At 39.5% G+C, this 26,601-nt stretch overlaps 1 protein-coding gene across 5 annotated transcripts in view; it reads right to left on the reverse strand.

The window, feature by feature from the left end:
* Positions 1–22,151, reverse strand: part of PAIP1 (poly(A) binding protein interacting protein 1) — a 30,978-nt gene extending 8,827 nt beyond the window's left edge. The window contains exons 1-7 of one of the 5 annotated variants that reach the window (XM_012507848.2): positions 22,124–22,151; positions 20,260–20,429; positions 13,540–13,725; positions 8,829–8,941; positions 3,866–3,977; positions 1,740–1,865; positions 451–557 (exon numbers count right to left, since the gene is read on the reverse strand). In XM_012507848.2, coding sequence (XP_012363302.1) covers positions 451–557; positions 1,740–1,865; positions 3,866–3,977; positions 8,829–8,941; positions 13,540–13,725; positions 20,260–20,358 — 743 coding nt within the window. In that variant the 5' untranslated portion in view covers positions 20,359–20,429; positions 22,124–22,151. The other 4 variants (XM_003277751.3, XM_030814038.1, XM_030814039.1 and 1 more) reach the window with 4 other exon arrangements.
* Positions 22,152–26,601: the final 4,450 nt, after the last annotated feature.

Genomic DNA, 26,601 nt, shown 5'->3' on the forward strand with positions numbered 1-26,601 from the left:
TTCCTATGACATAAATTCATTAAAAAAAAAAAATAGCCTTGAATTATGTTCCATGTAACTATGACTATATGGACCTTAAAGGCAGTGGCTACCCTTCAAACAACATTTTTATGTGTCCTACTATACTTACAGTAGTACTTTTATTTGTTGGACAGTTAATATCCAGATTTTATTTTTCATTTAATTCATATCTTGAGAAAATTAGCTTTTTCAATTTCTAAATGTAATTGAGCAAAAATGACACATCTATCACAAAAATGTCCGACACGTCTATCACAAAAATGTCTAGCGAGCAGAAACTATAGGTAAAATATTATTCCTTTAAAGTATTTTTGTATATCCGTTAGCCATCAACTCACCCTGCTGAAGTACAGCAAATTAAAAAACAATCTCCAAAGAAAAAGCAAGAAATTGAGATGCACTGGCTATTTACATTACTTCTTTTCCTACCTACTGCAGTTTGCATCTAGGACAACGTTTTCAATTCTCTGAATAATTTCTTCCATATCCATCTTTCCTTTCTCCTTCCAAGCATCTTCCAAAACCGATCCTGTCAACTAAAAAAGCAGGTGTCAGTAAAATAAGAAATTCAACGGTGTATTATAGAAATTCTAAAAAGATACCAGTAACAGTTCAAGCATTCCCTAAACGAGATGAATGTAGCAAGCTTAATATTCCTAATTATTCTCTGTCTACCATCTAGTATTCAGTGATCTCTACGCCCTCTATATTTCTCTTGACTGACAGAAACTAAAAAAAAAAAAAAAAAGATAGCAGAACTTTAATCATGGGTTTTATGTCAACGACTGTTATATTCCCTGTATGACTAAGATAGGCTATTAGATTTTAATGAACATGTCACTTTTTTGAAATATACAACATGCAACAAATATAGAAGCTTTGAATTAAAAAAAAAAACACAAACATGCATTTCATCAGGAAATAAATCAGTTAAGAATTTAAACATGTAATTTATAGAAAATAATAAACAAATGGCTAATAAACATGAAGAAATGCTTAAAATCATCTGACAAAACAAAAACCAAGATTGATATATCCATCACTATAAGGATGTAGGAAGAGATGTACTCATTCTGCTGATGGGGCTATACTCTGGTTCAGCATTTGGAAGGCAAATTAGTCATTACTTGTCGTAAAATACATATGCTCATCGACCCACCAAATCTGCGTTTAAGAACTTAACCTACAAAAGTATCTGCACATATAAAGACAAGAGAAAAGATTACAAGCAATGCTGCAGTGGCTAAACTGAAGATAATCCAAATATTCATCAGTAAACATTGATAGATGGTATGGAATGGATAAACAATGCACATGCATATGACAGAATACTAGGAAGTTATTCAATAAAAGAGGTAAATCTGTGTGCCATGGAAAAAATCTAAGATGTTTCATTAGGTGGCAGAAACAAAAACAAAAAGCCAAAACAGAGTAAGATCTTATTTAATAAGGGCACATATACCGAGATAAGAAGGGAAGAAGACAGAATTTGCAAATGGAAATGGCGTAAAGGACTTCCATTTTTCACTTCTGAACTTGCTTCATATATTAAACAATAAGTATATCTTGCTTTTCCAAAATATTCGAGAAAAAAGTAAAATGTCAATATTTACCTTAAAGTAATAACTTAATCTTGAATTCATCTGTATACTATACAGACTGACCTTCCTCTAAATCATAAGTAAATAGGTAAATTAGTTAAATTAAAAAAAACCTACCTTCAACAATTTTACTGCACAAATTAAATTGTCATCCATAGGATTAGAAAACAGGGCATTCAGCAATTCTCGAAGACCAACCTGAAGAATATCTGCTCTTGTAACCTGTCCATTTGTTCCCTTGATCTTTAGGGACCAAAAAAAAGAACAAAAGGAATGATGTCAAAATATAATACAGATACATAAATGAACTAACAAGGTGTTGGCAAAATAAGCATTTTAGCTAAATCACAAAAGTCACAGGAACACACTCTGATATCTTCACAGAATTAGTTAGAATTACTTTATATGTAACTAAGACCTCTAATAAAACTGGTAAGCTATAGGTAAAATTTAATATCAGAGTCAGCATAATTTAAGCCCACTTTGATGTTACTGCTTCATAAAGCTTTCTCTAGTTTGTTCAACTACCACTTTTTTTTGAACACACAGCATTTTATTCTGCTTTTAAAATATTTTAAAATATTCTATTTTGCATCAGAGTGGTATATGTATCTTATATCACTGTGTAGAAGAATTTTAGGTGCAGGAACTAAGCTGTGTCTTTACATCCCCCATAGACCTAGCATCATTATCTCCATACAGAAAATGCTCAACAGTATTCCTATTTTAGATTGCTGTCCATATTTTGGCTTAAACAAAAATTAGACTGAAAAAGAACATGGCATAAGATTTTCAAAAAACTAAGTCTACCTGTGGTAAAAAGGCATAGTAAGTTAGGCTCTGGACTGGACACAGACCTTTTAGATACAATGACTGAGATGCACATTTGATAGATTCACATTGTCTTATGATGTTTCTGATATTATGGCATTTATGATCTTAAGTTCTCAAATCAGGGTATAAGAAGGTATAAGCTTATATCTGATATTCACTAATTTAAAAAATCAAGCAGAGGCTGGGCATGGTGGCTCATGCCTGTAATCCCAGCACTCTGGGAGGCTGAGGCGAGCAGCACCTGAGGTCAGGAGTTTGAGACCAGCCTGGCCAACATGGTGAAACCCCGTCTCTACTAAAAATATAAACATTAGCCAGGCGCAGTGGTACGTGCCTGTAATCCCAGCTGCTCAGAAGGCTGAAGCAGGAGAATCACTTGAACCCAGGAGGCGGAGGTTGTAGTGAGCCGATATCACGTCACTGCACTCCAGCCTGGGTGACAGAGCGAGACTCTGTCCCCACCAAAAAAAAAAAAAAAAAAAAAAAAAAATTCAAGCAAATCCATTACACAGTAATATTGCTGTGTTGAATCCAGCACTTCTATTGCCTACTAACAAGCATATACTTAAGTACACCACCCAAATTTATAAATACGTTTAGCTGTAGACTTTGTACAAATGCATTTTTATGTGGAAGATTAATATATAAAATAGGACAAAAAAGAACTATTCTTAGGGGTTGGGGGATTGGGGAGATGTTGGTCAAAGGACACAGAATTTCATTTAGGGGGAATAAGTTCAAGAGATCTCTTGTACATCATGATGACTATAGTTAACAATATATTGTATACATGAAAACTGCTAAAAATTTTAAGTGTTCTTAACACAAAAAAGTATGTCAAGTAATGCATATGTTAAATAGCTTGATTTAGCCATTCTACGATGTATACATATATCAGTGTTGTGTACCATAAAGATACAATTTTTGTCAATTAAAAAAATATTTTTAAAAATATTTTTTTTAATTAAACAATAATTTGGGTGAATTAGAGTGAAAAGCCTAGAGACTCTAGTTTCTCTTTTCACTCAGAGTTCTGCAGAGTAAACTGCTTTGAGCCACCATCTGAAAGTCAACATACTAAATGTATTAATATATAAGATGCAAGAACTCAAAAAGGTATCACTGTTGATATCTCAAGAACTTAAATTTGCATGTAAACCACAGCTTCCTAAAAGTACGCAGATTTTTACCTCAGTAATTATTTCCTAACATTCTGCCCATGAGCAAATGTTATGGACAGATGGTCCAGTAAACCACAGACACTAGCAGGTGCCGAAACATGTTTTCTTTCCTCTCTCTTTCATTTCACTCTTAATGTTGTAAAAGTACAATGTGAACACAAATTCCTCATTGAGATCAACTTACGTTCTCAGGCCTTGTTAGTACTTAACAAAAGAAAAACTTCTCACCTCCAGGTTAAGATAAAGTTCTCCCAGAAAGAGTACAAATGCATGAAATCGTTTTCGAGTAACTTCATCCCCTTTTGCAGCTTGATCTTTGACTTCATATTCAGTCCGACATCTAATTAAAGACATATCTTTTATAATCTCACATTGCTTTGCTTTTTAAACAGTCAAACAAGATAAGAATTTGTCAGTTTGGCTGTCCACAGCAAGAGGCAAGGACAATGTCCCACTGCTCTTTCTACAATAAAGAAACTGTTCCTGACTATTGAAGAGGCTAGAATATACACCATCTTTTCACACTAAGTCTCCCAGTTTGAAAAAACTGACAGTTTTATTTTCAACTATTTTTATCAAATTTATAATATGTTTAAGCAATATAGGTGTAATCTGATTCACAGCATACTGGCAGCCCAAAGAGGGGAGAGAGAGCCTCACCTTGTCTTATAGGTTTTTTTTTTTTTTTTTTTTTTTTTTACTAAGAAAGCACTGATTTTACCCAAATTGTCTCTGTAAATTTTTTTTCATACTACAACTTTGAAAAGGATCTTTAAATACATACACACACACACACACACACACACACACACACACAGCCTCCAACTGAAAATGAACTGTTTTTAAGTCCATTATTCTTATAATTTCCATTATACGTATCAGAGAAGTATTAATGTGAGGAAAAAATTCCCCCATTAAAACCACAATATAGAAAGCACTGGACTTGTTCTCTATTTCCAATGAGACTGACAGCTTCAAATAACTGATTTTTCCTTGCTCTCTTTGCCCCTTACTTGACCCATTTGCTTCACACAGATGACAAAAAGAAGCAATCCTCTTCTTGGAGCTTATTGTCAGTCATAGTTCCTACAAGGTAACTAAACTAGGCACAATAACCCTGTCACTGCCTTCATAAGTGAATTACAGTGTCAGATATTGTTACTAAAATAGATTTTTAAAATGGACTGTAAAAGTTTATCATTTTGTTATTAAGTATTTTTAATCTTTATTGATAAGGTGAGAAAACTCTGGGAAAGTAACCTGTTTCACAAAACTGGTTTTGACAGTTTTCCTTTTAAAGACAAAGGGAAAAGCTATGGGTACTGAATGGTTTCCATGCAGCCAGTTTAGGTTGACTTTGTAAAAAATGTTTAACAAAGAAAAAATAAATTACCTCTTGTTCAGCAATTGACTCTGGGTCAGTTTGTCAACCACGAAACCCCAGCACAGCTTATTGTGCTTATGTGGCCAATTCCAATGTTTACGAGGTATATTAACTGAGCAACATCTTCTGTTTGAGTCAAATGTGGTAAGATATTTGTTATCATCTTGTACATATTAAATTCCTCATCAGAAAAAAGTTGGGATATTTATAGATAGTACATTCTGGTTAATAATGGAAGAGATCAGTTAATTAATGCCAAATCAGTTATTTAAAAACACCTGTTGGCTGCTTTTCTTTCTGTTACAACTTTGTTGGTAAGAGTTGATGAAATAACTTTTTTTCATAAAATGCTGTGACAGATTGTATGTTAGGATATGATTATGTACATGCAAACATAAATACCTACATAATTGACTAGGTGAAAAGTCACTTTTTAAGCTAGAGATTTTCAATTATAAAAGCAATGTATGTTTATTTTGGAAAGGTTAAAACAGAAAAAGCATAAAGAACAAAGTCACCTGTAATACTACTAAAAACAAGAGATAACTGCTGTGAAGGTAACTTCCGCTCCATCTTTTTCAAAGTATGTATATATTTTTTAAAGAGGTAGCAGAATTATGCTTTGCTTTTTACTTGTTAGCTCACTAGCATTTCTCCACGTTATTATCTTTGACAGGATCACAGTACCATAGAAGCACATATGGTGGGTAACAGTCAATGAGAAGAGTGGGTCTCAATCATAGCTATACAGTAGAATCACTTGGGAAGCTTTAAAAAACCATGTCCTAACTCCACCTCGTCTAATTACAACAGAATTTCAAAGGGTTCAGACAGGATCTTGGCTTTAAGTATCTAGGTAACTCTAAGGCACAGCCGGGGGTGAGAAGCACTGAAAAATATGAGTGAGCATTCCTGGCGTCCTACCGCCTACAAGTACCCACTCTGAATCTTTACAGAAGCTATAATTTGTGTTTCTTTAATTGTAAGTATAGTTAGATATCTTTTTATAACTTTGACATCTGTATTTTTCCAAATTGTATCTATATCTATTTGGGGGCCATTCCAAGTATTTATTATTATTATTATTATTTTTGGGATGGAGTCTGGCTCTGTCACCCAGGCTGGAGTGCAGTGGCCCAATCTCTGCTCACTGCAAGCTCCGCCTCCTGGGTTCATCCCATTCTCCTGCCTCAGCCTCCCGAGTAGCTGGGCTACAGGCGCCTGCCCCCACGCCCCGCTAATTTTTTGTATTTTTTTGTAGAGACGGGGTTTCCGGGTTAGCCAGGATGGTGTCGATCTCCTGACCTCATGATCCGCCCGCCACGGCCTCCCAAAGTTCTGAGATTACAGGCGTGAGCCACCGTGCCCAGCCCATTCCAAGTATTTTTATAAAGATACTAGTCGGCTGGGTGCGGTGGCCCACGCCTGTAATCCCAGCACTTTGGGAGGCCGAGACAGGCGGATCTCGAGGTCAGGAGATCGAGACCATCCTGGCTAACACGGTGAAACCCCATCTCTACTAAAAATACAACAAATTAGCCAGCCTGGTGGCGGGCGTGCCTGTAGTCCCAGCTACTCGGAAGGCTGAGGCAGGAGAATGGTGTGAACCAGGGAGGCGGAGCTTGCAGTGAGCCGAGATCACGCGCCACTGCACTCCAGCCTGGGTGACAGAGCGAGACTGTCTCAAAAACAAAAAAAAGATACTAGTCTTTTTCTTACTCATTCCCAAGAAGCCCCTTTTTTCGTATTAAGTAAATATGCTCATTGCCATGTGTTATACATTATCTGATTTTTACTTCATAAATATATGCCTTCCCCCCAAAATGCTACAATCAATATGTAACTAAATGTATTAATCTCTTGTTTTAGGGCCTGTGGGTATCATGTCTTGTTTAAAAGGGCTTTACCATGCCAAGATTTCTGTTTTCTTGTCAATTTCCCACTTAGCATTTATCATTTCACTTTTTTTTTTTTTTTTTTTGAGACGGAGTCTCGCTCTGTCACCCAGGCTGGAGTGCAGTGGTGCGATCTGGGCTCACTGCAAGGCCCGCCTCCCCAGTTCACACCATTCTCCTGCCTCAGCCTCCCAAGTAGCTGGGACTAAAGGTACCCGCCACCACACCCAGCTTTTTTTTTTTTTTTTTGTTTTTTTAGTTTTTTTATTTTTTTATTTTTAGTAAAGACAGGGTTTCACCATGTTAGCCAGGATGGCATCAATCTCCTGATCTCGTGAGCCGCCCTCCTTGGCCTCCCAAAGTGCTGGGATTACAGGCATGAGCCACCGTGCCCAGCCTATCATTTCACTTTTAATAAGTCTCTGACATATTTGGTATTTTAGCACAGAGAGTGAGACGGGAACTTGTCTTTTTTTCCCAAATGATTATCCAGTTATGCTACCAGCACAATTTATCTTTTTATCAACAGCTTGAATTTTCAAGGGTCTCTGGGGTCTACTTCTAGAATCTTTATTCTGTTCCACTGCAGTTTAACCACACAATGGAATGCTTTGCAATCATTAAAAGTAACTTAAAAAACTAATGGACAAACTATAATAAACTTGAAGATAACCTTGTTATTGAAGACATCAAATTATAAGAAAACTAGTTTTCCCTAAATTAGCTTATAAATTATCTCCAAAATATCTAACATATACCAACAAGACTTGTATAATTTCAAACACTGATTCTAAAGTTCATTGGACGAAACAAGCATAGCAAAGAATATTCGACAGGCTGGGCATGGTGGCTCACGCCTGTAATCCCAGCACTTTGGGAGGCTGAGGTGGGCGGATCACTTGAGGTCAGGAGTTCGAGACCAGCCTGGCCAACATGGTGAACACCATCTCTACTAAAAATACAAAAATTAGCTGGGCATGGTGGTACGCACTTGTCATCCCAGCTACTCCGGAGGCTGAGGCACGAGAATCGCTTGAGCCTCAGAGGCAGAGGTTGCAGTGAGCCAAGATTGAGCCACTGCACTCCAGCCTGGGTGACAGAGCAAGACTCGGTCTAGGAAGAAAAAAAAAAAAAAAAAATTCCACAAAAGAACAAAAAACTAATTACCCTAAGATATTTTTTAAAATTGTAGCTTTTGGCAGCACAGGGTGGCTCATGACTGTAATCCCAGCACTTTGGGAGGCCGAGGCGGGTGGATCACCTGAGATCAGGAGTTTGAGACCAGCCTGACCAACATGGTGAAACTCGTCTCTACTAAAATTAGCCAGCTACTGGGTAGGCTGAGGCAGGAAAATCACTTGAACCTGGGAGGCAGAGGTTGCAGTGAGCCGAGATCGTGCCACTGCACTCCAGCCTGGGAGACAAAGTGAGACTCCATCTCAAAAAAAAAAAAAAAAAAAGCTTTTTAATAGCTATTGTATGAACTGTATGGTAATAAAAAGGAATAGAATAAGTGATAAATGCAATGAAAATCCAGAATCAAAACCTAAATAATGCAGTGTGATAAAAGTGGCAGTTCAAATCAATAAGGAAAAATGGATTATTCGCTTTTATTCTAATCTAAATAAAATTAGATCCTTATTCAAACCAAAGCTACCAAAGTAATAAGAATTACATAACTGTTTATTTTTAAGATCTTGGAAAAGGAAAGGCTTTTCTAAACACAAAACCAAATTCATAGACCATTACAGAAAAAAGACTGGTATATTGAACTATAAACTTCAAATATAATGCACATAAAAATGGGCTGCCCTATTCTTTCCTGCAGCTTTTTATAACATATGGTCTGAGGAATGGTCAAATTCTAGTATATTTAGAAGTAGTTTTCCTTTAATTTCACATTTACACTGACCTTTGAAGGAGCAATTGGCGGAAGTTGCCACTCTGTGGGCTAATTGTCAGGTGATGGGACAGGTAATTACACAGGCGAGCTCCCATATAAGAGAAATTTGGGATAGACGTGGCCTTTTAAAAAGAAGAAAAGTGTCATATGACATAGGTACATCATTATCAATGCAAATACCTAACAGCAACATTCTAAAGAAGAAAAAATTGACTCCCCAAACTGACCATATATACAAGTCTTTTGTCATTGTTAGGCTTAAGGAAAGTAAGTTCACTTTCTCTCCCAACCTTACAGCAAGAACCACAATAAGTACAAAAAAAAGTGAAGAAAAAAAAAAAAAAGAAAAAACCCATCAGTCACCTGAGGCTACCAGAAAGCGAAGAGATAATGTCTCCTGATGCTAACCCATTTTTTGCAGAAAATCTGTACATGTCCTCAACTGCACAGTGACAATTATGAATGAGAATATTGCCAAACTGTTGACCAGTGGGGCTTCTTGGGGCAGGAAAGCACAGACTTTAGTGTTTGGCAGTCCAGGACAAGATTCCCTGGCATTCTGCTTCATGACTTTGGACATCGGTAAACCTCCTTGAGCTTCAGTTAGACTTTAAAGAGGTGATTAATGGTAACTGGCACAAGCAACTAACACTTAAAAACTCCAAGAATGATTGGGTAAAGGGGAAATGAAAACAGCTAAGCTACTTAAAAAAAGAAAAAAAAAAAAGACAGTAATAAAACACTACACATCAAAGATTGTTGATATAACCGAAGCAGTGTTCAGCAAGTTTAACTTTAATTGCAATTTCTAAAGAATAGTAGAGAACATAGTTTATCATCTAATATAAGGTAAGAAAACACACATTAAAAGGTTAAGAAGTCGGGCACAGTAGCTCATGCCTGTAATCCTAGTACTCTGGAAGGCCAAGGCCAGAGGAATGCTTGAGGCCATGAGTTCAAGACCAGCCTAGTCAACACAGTGTGACCACCATCTCTATAAAAAAATTTAAGAATTAGCTGGGCACGGTAGCATGCACTGTAGTCCCAGCTACTCTGCAGGCTGAGATGGAAGGATCACTTGAGTGCAGGAGTTCAAGGCTGCAGTGAGCTGTGGTCATGCCACTGCACTCTAGTCTGGGTGACAAAACAAAGCCATCTTTAAAAAAAAAAAAAAGTTAAGGGACTTAGTCACAAATGTAATCGAACATAGAATCTGGATCTAACAAATGTCCTGCTACCCCTCTGACCCTATGTTGGGTCTACTTACTAACTTTTATTTCTAATTATTTCCTTGCTCAAATGGGGCCAGTACATGTCACATTAAGGGAGAAAGAGTGATTTCTCCTGACATCATGTAGGTTTAGCTGGTACCCAAGACTTGGTTCATACTTACGCTTTTCCTATTATTGGCATTGCATGTTTTCCTTTAGCTTCTTTTTAATGTTATAACATGATTTAAAGACAAGTTCTATAAGGCTTGTCATTCAACAGTTTCCTACTTCCCTACTTACACCCCGGTTTTACTCCCAAAGACCACTTTTGACTTCTTCAGCTAAAAATGTTTTAACCCCCATATCTCCGCACTACGTAATTTTTCAGTTTAGATGTTATTTCTTACTGCAACTTGAGCATCCCTGTCTAAAAATCTAATATCCTCCAAAACCAGAAAATGTGAGTGTCCACATAATGTCAAAAGTGGAAAATTCCACACCTGACCTCATGTGACAAGTCAGTCAAAACACAGGTGTACAACACATAATTTATTCAGCATCCCCAAAGGAAAAAGGATCCTGTCAGCCCCCTTCAGCTGTAATATACTTAGGTACCCTCCCTGAGGTGTCTCATTATATACTGTATATGCGAAATCTGAAAAAATCCAACATCTGAAATGCTTGAAATCTCAAGCATTTCAGATAAGGGATACTCAACTTATAGTTTCCCATCATGGAAGATGAGCTTTTAGCTTTCACCCTGCTTAATTTCACCCCACTCTACTATTTCCTACTATCACAGTATGGTTATGATTTTATTCATTTGCTGTGTTTTCATTTATAGCTGAACCATGTATTACACTGCTTTTACCTTTTTTTGCACAACTCTGTTTTCCCTAGATGCAGTTTTTCCTACATTTTTATATTCTTCTCATTGATTTATCCCTAAACTCACTACTCTGTAAATTTCTTCTCATACCTTACAGCACGTGTGCTGATCTTACTACGGACATCTTTCCTGGAGCCTTCTGACCTAGTCCAGTGAAGCCTGACTGCTTCAGACCTACTATGCACGCTGCTATTGTCTGGAGATCTCCTTTGAACCATCATCTGGACAGTTCACTTAGTCTCTCCTGTAGAGTTCCTTTTCCTGGTTCCCATGTTTTCATCCGTGGCATAATTCCTCTTTTTGACAGAGTACCTCCTTTGTTAATTTCATAAGAAGGGTTACAACAAAATTTCAAACTGGCTGGTCAGTGTAAAAAGATCTGGATGGTCTAACTTTTTAGATTCTCAAGCAATCCTTTTAGCCTCATTCCATCCTTATTCTAGAACCTTTTAGGTTTTGCACTGCAAGTCATGGTGATTCTCAGCTTTACCACCACTGGCCTGGAATTCAACTTTAGATCTGCCAAGTCAGGTACCACTCACCCATCTGCTTTCTAGTCTTCAAAACTAGTGCTTTTCTTTTCCTCTTCTTTGTCCCTATGAGCTTCCGCCTTTGAAAAATCCCCATAGTGTCATTTTAGTGGTGTTTGGGAGATATCAAAGTTGAATGTGTATTTAATCTGTCATTTTTTTTTTTGATTCGGAGTTTCACTCTTGTTGCCCAAGCTGGAGTGCAATGGCGCAATCTTGGCTCACTGCAACCTCTGCCTCCCGGGTTCAAGCGATTCTCCTGCCTCAGCCTCCCAAGTAGCTGGGATCACAAGCATGCACCACCAAGCCCAGCTAATTTTGTATTTTTTTTTAGTAGAGACAGGGTTTCTCCATGTTGGTCAGGCTGGTCTTGAACTCCTGAGCTCAGGTGATCCACCCGCCTCGGCCTCCCAAAGTGCTGGGATTACAGACATGAGCCACCGTGCTCAGCCTAATCTGTCATCTTTGATAATACTTCTTCGTTTGTTAGTTGCTATGAGTAAATTTCCATAAATTACCTCAATGAAACTTAGCAGCTTTGATAAACCTATGCACCACTGATCATAGAATATTAAAACATTAAATATACTGACTACATATTTGACAATCAGAGAAATAGTTGAAGCTTATCAGGTTACCGACCCTTTGTCCAGCCCTGAATAAGTACTAATTATGCAGCCTACTGAATAACTGAAACTAGATAGTGGAGGAAGCCAGAAAGGTCATAAGAAATAAATATATGTTTCATTTTCTTATCTCATATTCCTCTTCAATTCATTTATCGGCAGAAAGCAAAAATGAGGACAGTTCTATCTTCCTAACATCTCAGGTACTTCCTCAAACCTGACAGTTGGCTAGTTAATCTTGGGGTCCAGTAACCATCCAGAATAACTTGGAAAAGCAGCCAAATGAAACATTAGGATAGAAAATAATCATTAATTTGCATTATAATCTCCCTTCCATATATTCCAAATTTGAGTTGCTCTTGTAACAGTGACTTAAAGAACCTAAAGTTTACATTTCTGATCATGGCCCATTTTTTTTGACCAGTCTCACAGTGACTAAGAAATTTTGTGTTAAGCCAGTGTTGCCTACTGTATTTTTCACTTTTAAAATAGCATTAATGAGGCCAGGTGTAGCAGCTCATGTCTGTAATCCCAGCATTTTGGGAGACCAAGGCAAGCAGATCACTTGAGGTCAGGAGTTCGAGACCAGCCTGGTCAACACGGTGGAACCCTGTCTCTATCAAAAATACAAAAATTAGTTGGGCATGGTGGTGCACACCTGTAATCTCAGCTACCTAGGAGACTGAGGCAGGAGAATCGCTTGAACCCGGGACGTGGAGGTTGCAGGGAGCTGAGACTGCGCCACTGCACTCCAGCCTGGGAGACAGGGCAAGACTCCGTATCAAAAAAAAAAAAAAAAAAAAGCGTTAATATGTTAATGACCAATATGCTGGGATAAAAACTAAATGCTTGTATAATGAAACAATTTCAACTGACTAAATTAGACTTTCAAGGAATTAAGATGAAATCCTTAAATTTTAAAAGAAAGCAAAGACAAGTAGAAATGTTAAGACTCAAGAGAGACGTTTTATGGTTTGGCTTTCTTTTTTTAAAGACCTATTTACGAGGCAAGCAAATTCTCTTTTTTCCTCCCCTACTCTAATACTACTATTCAATTTAACACATAGGGAAAAAGAATTGCAGTCTTTTCTGGTACTGCTAATTTCAGAGCCTGCAAAACAAGGGGCAGGGTTTGGGTTGGGGGTGGCACTTATGTAGCCTTCCTTTTCAGTGCCCGTATCACCTTCTATACTATACTGCCTGTATAGAGCTTTGGCTAAACAGGTGAATATTGCCTATATTGAACCTTGACTACACAGGTGAACTTGCAATCCTGTTTGGCTCTACCCTTGGATCCCTAACTATAGGAGTTTTATACAAGACAGACTTAGACCTCCCAGAAACTATAAAGAGTTAAGTGTAGAGGGAGGTGATCATAAATCTGGTCTCCTTCAAGGAGTAGCCACTATCCTTGGGCTTCAAGGAAGCTATCTGAAGGTCATTCCATACTATAGGCCAACATACCTGTTGATAGATGAGTTCCACAAGTTCTTGCAAAGCATCATCTGTTGTAACGCAACCATTCAGGGTCTCCGCAAACTGTTCAATTTCAGTTTCAAAACTGCCAGGCTGCTCTGTAAGATGATTCAAAAAATCCTGAACATATTCTGATAGAGTAGGATAATCCTCACAACCATCCTCATAGGATTCCTACGGATCAAAAATGAAAAAAAAAATTTTAATCTATGCAACTGGCTAAAACACACAAGGTGGTATGTCTTTAGCACAAATGCTTTTAAAGATCCTTCACATGATAAAAATTTATGTTCATCAATAAAATTGTCAATTGAGCTATTTTTCTTCCTTGCCTAAAAGCTGAAGTGTTATAATTAACAGCAGAAAGGTTCTGTTTAGCCGAATAGGCAATTGTCTTCCCATTCTGGATCAATTTCTAAGACGGCCGAGGAATAAAGTTTAAACCAATATTTCAGTACAATGCCAATATAAAAATTAAGAATCTGATCTACTTACGAATGAAATAAGATCTAGGATTTGCTTCAAAGTGGGAGGGGAAGTATGGACTAGGGATATAAAAACAACAACGGCCACATGTAGCTTACTGTTGAGGCCATGAGGATCCATTATACCATTCTCTGTATTTCTGCAAATGTTGACAACTTTTTTATTGGGGGAAAAAAAACCACCAAAAACCTAATAAGGTTTATCATCTGTTAATCCCCAAGGGCAAAGAAATGCATAAAGCTGCTCGAGTAACTAAAATTTCATCATGGTGTAAATGGAAGGAGGCCTTTTGGCTGCTACATCCAGGCTGCTAACAAAACCTTGATAGCAGCAGTAGTTTCCAGCTAATGTTGTTTCCACCACTGTCACCTTTGGCAGTTTCCAACTTTTCACTAATGGCAGGAGGCTGAGTGGGCGAGTTTTACAAAAGATAATAGACTTGAGCAGCAACTTTCACATCTCAATGCCTGGAATACCACCCGAAGCGCTTTGAAGTTTACCAAACAGTTAAAATCTAATAATAACTATATTGTTTGATGAAATTTAACCTTCTCCAGAGTCAAATGAAAAGCCACATAAAAAAGTTATGACTACAAAACAGAAGCATTTTGTGAAGGGGTTAAGTTCTAAAGTCAGTGAGTGCATAGAAGAAAAAAAGTCATACATGGTCAAAACACCCTTATAAATGCTCCATGTTGGAGAAAGAGTCTTTTTTTTTTTTTTTTTTTTGAGACAGTCTTGTTCTGTCGCCCAGGCTGGAGTGCAGTGGTGCAATCTTGGCTCAACGCAACCTCAGCCTCCCGGGTTCAAGCTAATCTTGTACCTCAGCCTCTCAAGTAGCTGGGATTACAGGCATGCGCCACCATGCCCGGTTAATTTTTGTATTTTTAGTAGAGACAGGATTTCACCACGTTGGCCAGGCTGGTCTCGAACTCCTGACTTCAGGTGATTCCCCCACCTTGGCCTCCCAAAGTGCTGGGATTACAGGCCACTGCACCTGGCCCAGGACACAGTCTTAGGAGAAAGACCAACATTGCCAATTGTCCAGTTGTTCCTTTACTAAGTGCCAAAGACTGTCTTAGGGGATGGGATACTGCCATGACATGAATATCTGCCATGAATAAAACAGACAGGGCTCTCCTCTCATGGAGCTCATACCCCATGATGGAAGACACATTCAGAAGTTGGAATATACTACAAAAAAAAAAAAAAAAAAAAGCAAAAAGTCAAATAAAGATTCTTAGAGTTAATATATAAACTAAAAAAAAAAAAAAAAAAAAAAAAAAAAAAAAAAAAAAATCTAGCCATACAAATATCTAAGGAAAGATATTCTCTGTCTTTCTATGGGCACAAGAAGCACACAGGCCCCAAGGAGGCCTAATAACTTTGAGAAAGACAATAACTAGAATACAGAAACTGAGGATGGGTGGTAACTAATGAGGTCAATGAGGCAGATAAGGAGATCTTGGAGGGCTTTGGGGGCCAAATTAAGGAAACTGACTCTTAAGGGAGTAGGAAAAACAGGATGGGGGAAAGAGGGTTTGAACAAGGAAGGACCATGCACCAACTTAAGTGACTGTGCATGGTCACAAAACTGGTTAGAAGAACTGAGCGCAGAACAAAGCCTATACTTTTAACCTCTATGTGAAACTCAAAATAAATGACAAAAGCTTAAAACCCAATTCTGACTTTATGTACAAAGATGTTCATTGCCAAAAAATCCATTAACAAGGAATTGGTTAAATACATTATCATATATCTGTATAATGGAATATCATATAGCCATTTAAGAAAACAACAGGCAACAGTACTTACCTCTAGAGTGAGAAAATGTTCCCATTATAAATACTCACATTATAAAATTGTGAAAGCAGTTAGGCATAATTGTACACATTCATATACTTAATGTTAACTACATACATGTATGAATTTTATAACTAAAAACTAGTCTTAAGTTTTTGTTATACAGTTGCTAGTTTTACAGACTTGTAGTATCCTACCACTATTAATGACAAGCAACAGCAGAAAGGCAAAGGTACGGGTCCCAGCTGAAAGTACTAATTTCCTGTTTCCACCAACTGTCACTCTTTGTGGCAAAAATGCTGCTTAGAGCCCTGATTTGCAATCCTTTTTTTTTTTTTTTTTTTAAAGTCAACAGAACTCTCTTTTAAGAAAATGTAAAATCTGATCAGTAAAAGAAGAAAGTAGAACTGCTCTGAATATAGCAGAACAGAGGATCCAGAGCCTGCCATTTTAAGCAAAAAAGGAGGCATAGAGTATTTGGAACAGACAGGCACTCCAACGTGTTTGAATCAAAGCCTGCATTACTTCTCTAGCACCAGATTTTTTAAAGCCACAAATTTCTTCAGTCTTCAATGTGGAGTCAAATGGCTTTCAAACAGGGATATTTTCAAGTTTTATTTTTCTTAGAATTCTATGGGAGATTGGGAGAGATATAAATTAGAAAATGTACTTTTTCATGGTAGGTACTCTATTTCTACATTGTCAAGAGATGAGAACCTATTACAGAACAGTGGGAATAAAAGAAAACTGATCAGACACTACAGAGTGAATACAGTCAAGACTACTTTAGCTAGCTGGATTGAATTAAGGCAAGGGTGTGCAGGAGAGGTGAGTCAATACGCCACCAAGTTCTTAGTGTAAGCAGCTAGTCAGAAAGAAGAGATTCACATGAGATAAATAATTCTTACACTGTGTATAGATTTTATACTTGCATTTGAATGTGAGGTCTTCAAGAAGTGGTCAAATAAATGAAAATGTATGCCAAGAGTTCACTAGAGTTCAAAGGAATGACTAGATGTCAGGGTTATTAGCACATAAATAAGTGACAGATTCTAGGGAATAGGCGGGATTAGCAAAGGAGGTAATAAAATGGAAGACAGAACGTCACCAACTGTCATCTGAGGAGAAAAGGAATGATCTGCAAGTTGGGAGGATAAAGAAAGTACTGCCACAGAAGCCAAAGAGGTAGGGGAGAAGAGGTGCTCATAACAACAAATGCTACAGAATAAATTCATAGGTTGAAATCTGGAGAAGAATAATCATTGCAGAGTCTTGGGAGAAGGAGATTATGCTCAGAGAGAAAAAAGAACAAAATTAGTACCTTAAATACTTAGTTCTTATAAAAATGAGAAGGAGCTTCTGATAGACTAAAAAGGTACCTTTGCACCTAGCACAGGACCTGGCACATGAGGATTTATAAACTGAATAGATCCTACAGTGCTCAAAGTTTTAAAATGAGATTTAGGAAGATAAATTTAAAGATTGGAAGAACATCAGTCACAAAAATAGTATCAATACAATTAGGGAGATCAGACTGCAGAGGTTTGAACAGTGAGAGACAGTGAATGATTTTACCTATTGGAGAATGATACTACTGCAAGGCAGAAGAAAAACTGGAAAGTAACTTGAAGAGGGATTCTCTTAGAAAAAAAGCTTGTTGTTTTGCAGGGGAGGAAGGGGACTTCTGTCTCTTAATCAATGCTTTATGAATTCCTGTGTTAAATTTTTGGCTCTGGTAAGTGAACTGTGATGAAATATTCAAGGCAAAATGGTTTGTCTGAGAAGAAACAATGGCCAGGAATAAATGGACATAGCAACTCACTGGTAAGAAGGCATGCAAAGTAGGAAATTCTAGCAGCAGGATTAGAGGAAGAACTGAAGATAAAAGGGCTTGGTGCCTTGAAAGAGTTAAGAAAGCACAGCAGAGGACTACCATAAAGGCTGTTAGAAAAAGGATACCAGGAAATAGATTTTCATGTGTAGAACAAAAGCAGACTCAATAAATGTCTGGAAACTGAGCCAGGAGACTACTAGAATAGAGACTCCATGAAGACAGGAATTTCTGTCCATTTTGTTTGTTGCTGTATCACCGGTGCTTGACTCATGATAAGTACTTGACTATTTGTTGAATGAGTGAATGTAGCTAACTTTGGATTATGGCTACTAAAAGGAAACGTTTCCTTTGCAACAAGAGCTTATCCTAAGAGTCAGGGGGAAAAAAGGATCCTGCTGTTCTGTGACTAACTGGATTGAGAAAAACTCTCTTAGCCTTAACTATGGGTAAAGATTAGGGTAAACTAGTAAGGCTAGAGAATATACCAGAACAGGGGTAGTAAGCCTGAATGCCTGTAGAATTCAGGTAGATTACAAATGAATGAAATAAGCCAGAAAGCAAATTATAGAGCTCACAGACTCCATCTAAAGAGAATGCCTCTACTCAGCTCCAACCAATTTTTGCCGTATCAAAATGCCAGTCCACTAAGGCCAGATTTTATGACAAACTAGAACATTCAAGTTTCTAATATCTAATTTAGGTATTGGTTAATTAATTAAAACAACTTAAACAAAAAACAAACCCATTCAGGGCTAGAGAAGACACCTGCAGGCCACACAGGTTTCCAGGTGCCAGGCTGCAATCTGTTTTGGTAAATTGAGCACAGGAGGTGCTCATCTATTAGCGGATGGCAGGGAATGCCTAAAAGCTGCAGTGGCTCAAAGTGGACTAACATGACTTTATATACTGCTCTACAGCCCCAAAGTCACTTGAACCACGTAAAAATAGTTGATACACGATTATTACACACACAAACACACCCTGTATCCCTCCATCATAAAACAGCCCAAGTCAATAGGGAAGAAAATAAATGGGAACCTGCTTGTGGCTGCTAGAACAAGCATCCTTAAGAGTTTATTCAACCTTTTACAGTGCTCTAATGGTTCTTTTCCTCTGTGAGCTAAATACAATTTTCTGGCAAGAACTGAAGATGCTCTCATTTCTACCTTACACGATAGATGGCCTTTTTCACCCCATATCAATTGCTTTTCCTGCTATGCCTATATCTTTTTCTTTCCAATCCTAAAGCTTTTGCCTATACAGCGTTTAAGAATCATGGAGTATCTAAAACATGGAACACAGCTTTTCCATACTTTTACTGTCAAATATGGAAGGAGAGCCAAAAAGAGGTAATAAAAAAGGTGTGTCATTATCAGTTATAAAGGAAATATGAATTAAAACCACAACTAGATACTATATGCCCACCAGAATGGTTAAACAGAAAATACCAAGTGCTGACCAGGAAGTAGAGTAACTGGAAATCATACCCTACTCAGAATGTACAGTGGAACAATCTCTGGAAAACTACTTGGCAGTCTCTGCTAAAGCTGGCTACCCTAAGTCCCACCAACTCCATTCCTTGGTATATATCAAACAGAAATAAAGGTATACAGCCAGCAAGACACAAAATGTGCCCTATTCATAATAACCCAACAGTGAAAGCTACCAACATTCATCAACAGACAAATAGGATATATTCATGCAATGGAATGTTATAAAAATAAGTCACCTCCAATTATATGCTACAACATGGAGTAATCTTGATATTGAAAGTGAGAAAGAATATATTCTATATGACTTCATTTATATAAACTTTGAACACAGGCAAAACTATCCTATGACGTCAAAACAGTGGTTATACTTGGACATCAGGAACAGCTGGAAGGAGACAGAGTGGGTTTTTGGGATGTTGATAATGTTCTATTTCCTGACTGGGATGCTGGTTAGTTGAGTGTTCACTTTATGAGACTGAGCTAACACTTAACTACACTATTCTCTGCTATACTTCCATAAAACTAAGAAGATAGGAAAGACAGGACTTAAGCTAAAGTATCATCAATCATTTCTCCAATGATTCCCTCCCACTTCTCTACAATTAATCCCTATGCATTTACTCATCTGGGTTTATCCAGTACAACAAATTCCTTTCTACATATTCCAACTGTGCTTTGTACGGCTATTTAAGAGAAGTGACTATTTTTTAAAGTTGTTATATAAGTGACAAAGAAAAACTGAAAGTTTAAACGTTCTTTATACCTATGTAAATACTTTATCGCAACCCCGTAAGACACTTCTGCATACAATTAGGATCAAAACTATGTCTATTTTAACGTAATGGAATAATCACTAGAAACAAGAACACAGGTGTGTATCTCAAGCTTACATTCTAATACCTTGAATATAATTACAAAATATATTTCTGAATCAGCTTTGTTTCCTTCTGAGTTCAATAATTCAAAACATTCACAATAAAAAAATTTTTTTACGTGTAGTACAGAAAGCACAAACATACTCTGATTAACAAAGTAATAACCACATTATTCCAGTAAATTAACCCAGAGTTGTAGAAAAAAGGGTGTACTTACTGTGTAATTGGAAGAATAACCTGAAGGGTAAAATTCAGGGGCATTCACAGATAGCTTAGACATTAATACAGGAGCTACAACCACCTGGGGCTTAGCCATTGCTGACTCCGAGTTCTGCTGTGGGATTTTATCCTGTGAACTAGGTGGAGCTCTCAGGGACCTCGTTTGCTCTGCGAAAGAAAAAAAAAAACGGGGCGTCAGATGCATTCTTTCCTTTGTACAACAACTTGCTATATACTGAAAAACTATCTGAAAAGCGTCTGTTTTTAAGAGTTAAATAGGAACCATCATGAAATTTATGCTTATCGCTGGGATGTGTACAGCCTACAAAAAGGAACAATAGACTTGATGTGACTCATTTATGGGCATACCTGCCTCTCAAATGAGTGCTTGCGAGCTGTTTTCCTCTCTGTCGTTTTAAACGGGTCGCTGGAAAAGAGGTGGTTACTCGCTAGGGTCTCGCTTTAGAGGGCTGCTGAGCGGAGGCGATTTTTACTTCTTCCCGGGACCGCGAACTCCGAGACCGCGCACCCGGCCCCTCCCCCAGCCAGGCGCACAAAGGATTCCAGCAGACACCTTCCAAACCCGGTTCTGGGCCCGTCCCTACCCAGTCACGCGGCCCTCTCGGGGAATGCTTTCGGGGAACCGGGGGTGGGGACCGCAGACAGCGCGTCGGGCCTCGGCACGCGTGGAGGGCCGTGGGGAAGCGTTCGCCAAGGAGGACTGGGGCCCTTAGAGCTGCTCCGTACCTGGGAGCGCCCCGGGCCGGGAAGGCCGCTGGGGGCTGGCGGGGACCTCGCACTGGGCCCCTGGCGGCGGGGTCGTCCTGGGCTGGCGCAGCGGCGGTGGCTGCAGGAAGCCCGGGGCTTTGGGTTGCGGCGGCTGGTGCCGCGCCCGCTCAGCAGGCCCCGCTCCGTTCGGGAAACCGCCGCCCTCAGGCCCGCCCCCTCCGCGGCCCAGGCCCCGGCTCCGGCCCCGACCAGCACCTGGGGCCCGATCGAAACCGTCCGACATGCTCCTCCTCCTCCGCCTCCTCCTCCAGGGGCCGCTGCCGCTGCGCTCGCGATAGGACGCGGGGGGAAGGCGCCGCGGGTCGGCTATAGCCGCCGCGCCTCACTCGGGCCTCATGGAGGAGGAGGGCGGCAGGGCCCCGGCTCGGCTGCTCGGTGCCTCTGGCGGAGCGGACGGTAGCACGAGCACCCGCCGCTCCAGAGCGCCCGCCCCCCTCGGCTACCCTCGGCTTTCCAATTCTCCCCCAAAACCCGGCTCCCCGCCTTCGGCGCGGCAGGGGCGCAGGCGGGTCACAGCGGCCCCCTGCGGCCCGGAGGCCCGGGACGCGCCCGCTAGGCTCCTCCAGTTCGCGGCTGGCCGGCCGCCGGGCCCAGCAGGCCGCCCGCCGAGTGGCGTCTCGGCCACCTGCCGGCCCGCAGCCAGGCTCTCGGGCAGGGGCATCTCGGTTCCCGGGGCCACGCTGGGGGGATCAGGGGTGAGGGGGACGCTTACCACAGGCAGGCCCGACCTACTCGGTAGTTCTCAGGAGAGACGTGCGACACCGACAGTTGACGCCCGGAAAATAAAAACACGGGGGGAGGGGGCGTGGACCCTGCGCCAGGGGTCGCTGGCGCACAGGTGTGTTCAATGACGGCTCCGGCCGAGCCCCGCGGACTGCTGAGGAGTGGTCCCTGGGAGACTGCCACCTGCTCCGTTAGCATCGGGGGAAGGGAGTAGAAACGGAATCAAAGTATGTGTCCCCCCTTTTTAATTCACACTAGGTGTTTACCACAGTAGGTCACACCTACGTTTAACAAGCTTCGTTCTCTTCCCTTTAACCTTCCCCTCCAGAAATTTCAAGAAAATGTGCTACCTTTCAATGTAACTCTCCCCTCTTTTTCATCTTGTGTCAGTGCTGTCCAATGAAAATATAATGCGAGCCACAAATGCAAACCACTTATGTAATTTTACATTTTCGAGAAGCCACATTAAATGAGTGAAAAGAAACAAGTGAGGCCAGGCGCGGTGGCTCACGCCTGTAATCCCAGCACTTTGGGAGACCTACGCGGGCGGATCACCTGAGGTCGCGAGTTCGAGACCAGCCTGACCAACATGGAGAAGCCCCGTCTCTACTAAAAATACAAAATTAGCCGGGCGTGGTGGCACATGCCTGTAATCCTAGCTATTCGGGAGGCTGAGGCGGGAGAATCACTTGAACGCAGGAGGCAGAGGTTGCAGTGGCCGAGATCATACCATTGCACTCCAGCCTGGGCAACAAGAGCCAAATTCCGTCTCAAAAACAACAACAACAACAACAACAAAAAGGTGAAATTAAATTTACTTAATCCATTATGTTCAAAATGGTATTTTAACATGTGATTTAAAATATTAAATCTTTTCTCTATTTTTTAGATACTAGTTGAAATCCAGTGCATATTTTACACTTATGGCACATCTTAGTCGGGATTGGCACATTTCAAGGGCTCAAGAGCCACATGTGGCTAGTGGCTACTGCGTTGCACAGCACAATTCTAGATTTTATTAATATGTAAATTGTTGTTTTTGTCAGGCCTGACAGTGTTAATGCCAAATAAAGGATGGATGAATGTAAGTAATGACAAGGAAGGAAAAATTGATTTCTTTACGGTTGGGTTGATCCATCTCCACAAATTCTGATTTTAGCCTTGTGTTTTAAGCAGGGTTTCATGTTTTTCTATCTTTTCATCTTAAGAATCATTTCAATTAGGGACACAAACTCTTGTTAACCGTTTTCTCTCCTCATTACTAAAGAAAACAATGTCTTCCCCTTAATGAATGAGAAAATGGCTTCACCGAGAGCAATCATGAATAAATGGTTCATGCTATTGATGTTAGGCAAAATAATGAAGTCAGGGAAGGAAGCCAGCAGTACGTGTGGCTCTTTGGTGTACGGAAAGTTTAGGATTCAGTCTGCCAGAGCTTAGTTGGGATTCCAGCCTTGACTATTGCTGGCTGTGTGATTTTGGGTAAGTAAGGGGTTTAGCTTCTCTGAGCCTCACTTTCCTCATCTGTAAAATAATAACTGTGTTGTAACACTCAGCATATATTACAGAGACAAGATTACAATTTAAAAATTACAATTTTAACATTTTCAAATTCATTATTGTATGTGGTCACCAGTCACTTCTTGCCTGGACTTTTTTTATCATATAGGAAAGACCCATAAACTATGCGAAAAAACTAACAATGAGTTATGTTCCACTGAAGTAGATGCCCCAATTCTGTCCCAAGCTTTTGTTTGCACTCACCACCCTTTCATTTCCCCTTAAAGCTTTTATGATGAATAGCACCTTTTCTAACACCTGGGACTTTCCTATGTGAAGATAAGGCCATCCTGCATCCATGGTGATGTCACGACATCTTCACACCCTCTTGTTAGGAAAATTAGGTAAGATATCCTTTGCCTTCTCTGTATTTGTTACTGTATAACTTTTGCCCTATTCTTATAATGTGTGGATGGTGGACTTGGAGATAACACGAATGGATCTTGCATCATGATAATAAAAATATCTAATATTTATTATGTGTCAGTCACCTTTTAAGAGCTTTTATTTTATCATTTTATTTTATCCTCATATCCTGTGAGATAGACATTCCAATGTCTTCATTTTGCAGAAAAGGCGCCCAGATACCACAAGGGCTCAGGTCCATCCTAGGACTGTTTCAGAGCTAACTGGCAGGTATTGCAAAATGCATACAGAGAAACACATGAACGTGTGAGCACCATGTGGAACTCCCTAAAGAGAATCATCAAAGTGCTCCTCATCCACACGTATGCCTTTCTTATTAATTTATGGTGAAAGGAGAGTAGAACTAAATTTGGTCAAGTGGGAAAATATGTTGTAATATGGAAAAGGACCTGCTGTGAACTATGAAAAAAATATGTGTCCTTAAACTGTACTTGAAAGGCATTCTCCAGTAAGACTTCCCAAGCTGCCTAATCTTAGATTCTCTCCCTTGTCATAAGTATACCTTGGGAAAACTGTCTTGGTACTTAGCATGCCAGATTGTTATTGTTAGTATTTGGTTTATTTAAATGTCTCCTTCCCTAAACTAGCCCTGTGAAGACAAAGGATGCCTTTTAATCCTTTAGGTCCTAACCCAGTACTTAGTCCATAATAATCTTTTAACAGAAATAGAACTCACCTGCAATGGTCCTGCCTTTCCTTAGGTCACCAGTCTAGTGATGGTAAAAAAAAAAAAAAAAAAAAAAGACTGTTTTTTAGAACTTATTGACCTCAGGATCATCATTAGACCTTATGGGAGTCGACAGTGCAGCCTTCAAGGTCAGCTAACAGGAGAAAATTTTCATAAATATGCAAGAGGAAATATTTGCACACCACATGGTATAGTTTGTATATTTGACCCTCCAAGCCTCGTGTTGAAACTTGATCCTGAATGTTGGAGGTGGGGCCTAATGGAAGGTGTTTGGGTCACGGTGGCAGATTCCTCATGAATGGCATGGTGCCATTCTCACAGTAATGAATGAGTTATGGTTTTACTAGTTCCCGAAGAGTTTCCCCAAAAGCTGGTTGTTGAAAAGAGCCTGGCACCCTCCCCCTGTCTCATGCTTCCTCTCTTGCCATGTGATCTCTGCACACTGTCTCGCCTTCACTTTCTGCCATGCATAGAAGCAGCCTGAAGCCCTCACCAGAAGCAGATGTTGGTGCCATGCTTCTAGTACAGCCTGCAGAATAGTGAGCCAAATAAAACCCTTTTCTTTATAAATTACCTAGCCTCAGCTATTCCTTTATAGCAACAAAAATAGATGAAGGCACCACATATTTGACAAAAGACTTGTATCTAGAATATATAAAGTTCTCTCAGAACTCAACTGTATTGAGAGTACTATAGCCAGGTGGGATCCCAGCACTATGGGAGGCTGAGGCGGACAGATTACCTGAGGTCAGGAGTTCGAGACCAGCCTGAACAACACGTGAAACCCCATCTCTACTAAAAATACAAAAATTAGCCAGGCATGGTGATGCGTGCTTGTAATCCCAGCTACTTGGGAGGCTGAGGCAGGGGAATCGCTTTAACCTGGGAGGCAGAGGCTGCAGTGAGCCGAGATTGCACCACTGCACTCCAGCCTGGGTTGAGTGTGACTCCGTCTGAAAAAAACTCAGACAAACAAAAAACCTAACTCAACTGTAAAAGGACAATTCAGTTAGAAAAGGGCCAAACATAAATGAAAGAACACTTCACTGAAGGGAATATACAGATAGCATAAGCCTATGAAAAATGTTCAACATAATTAGCCAGTAGGAAAAATTTTTTAAAAACCGCTGAGATTTCACTACCTACTTATTCGAATAGCTCAAATAAACAATAGTGACAATGCAAATTCAAGGATGTAGAGAAACTAGGAACTGTGTTGCTCATATGTTGCTGGTGAGAATGTAAAATGCTATAGTCACTCTAGAAAACAGTTTGATAGTTTCTTTAAAAAACTATACATATTAAGTACTGTACGACCTAGCAATTGCACTACTGGACATTTCTCACAGAGAATTAAGATTTATATTCACATAAAATCCTGTACCCAAATATTTAGAGTGGCATTATTAATAAGAGCCCCAAATTAGAAAGAACCCAAATATCCTTTGATGAATACATAAACTGTGGTACATTCATACCACAGAATGCTACTCAGCAAAAAAAGGAAGAACTACTCGTACAAGAATGTTGATGGATCTCAAGGGAATTATGCTGAACACAAAATTTCAATCTCAAGAGCAATTGTATGATTCAATTTATGACAAAATTATGAAGATGGAGAGCAGATTTGTGGTTGCCAGGGGTTAAGGAGGGAGTGGAATTTAGAGGCAAGTAGATGTGGTTATTAAAAGAGTAGGTAGTGTGAGAAAAACCTTGTGATGGAACTATTTTGTTCTTTACCATAATGATGGTCACATGAGTCTATACATGTGATAACATTGCATAGAAATAAGTGTGCACACATACACACACACATACACACATGTGCATGTAAAACTAAGGTTGGTGAACTGTATCACTTATATATTATAGTTATACAAGATGTTACTATTGGGGGAAACAAGGTGAAGAGTAAACAAGATCTCTCTGTATTATTTCTTACAATTGCATGTGAATCTACAACAAGTTTTAGAAACCTAACATATAAATAAACTTTGTTGCATCTTATTCCATCACTCCTAATTCTCTCCTAGCTAGTTCAGTTCATTCCTTTCTGCACAAATCATCATGGCAACTTACATATCATTATAAATGAGTGGGAGCATCATTAAGAGAGAAAAAAAATTAGCTGATGCATTTGTTCTTGGGTGTCTC

This window comes from Nomascus leucogenys, chromosome 6 (genome assembly GCF_006542625.1).
Source record: "Nomascus leucogenys isolate Asia chromosome 6, Asia_NLE_v1, whole genome shotgun sequence".
Classification (NCBI taxonomy): Eukaryota; Metazoa; Chordata; class Mammalia; order Primates; family Hylobatidae; genus Nomascus; species Nomascus leucogenys.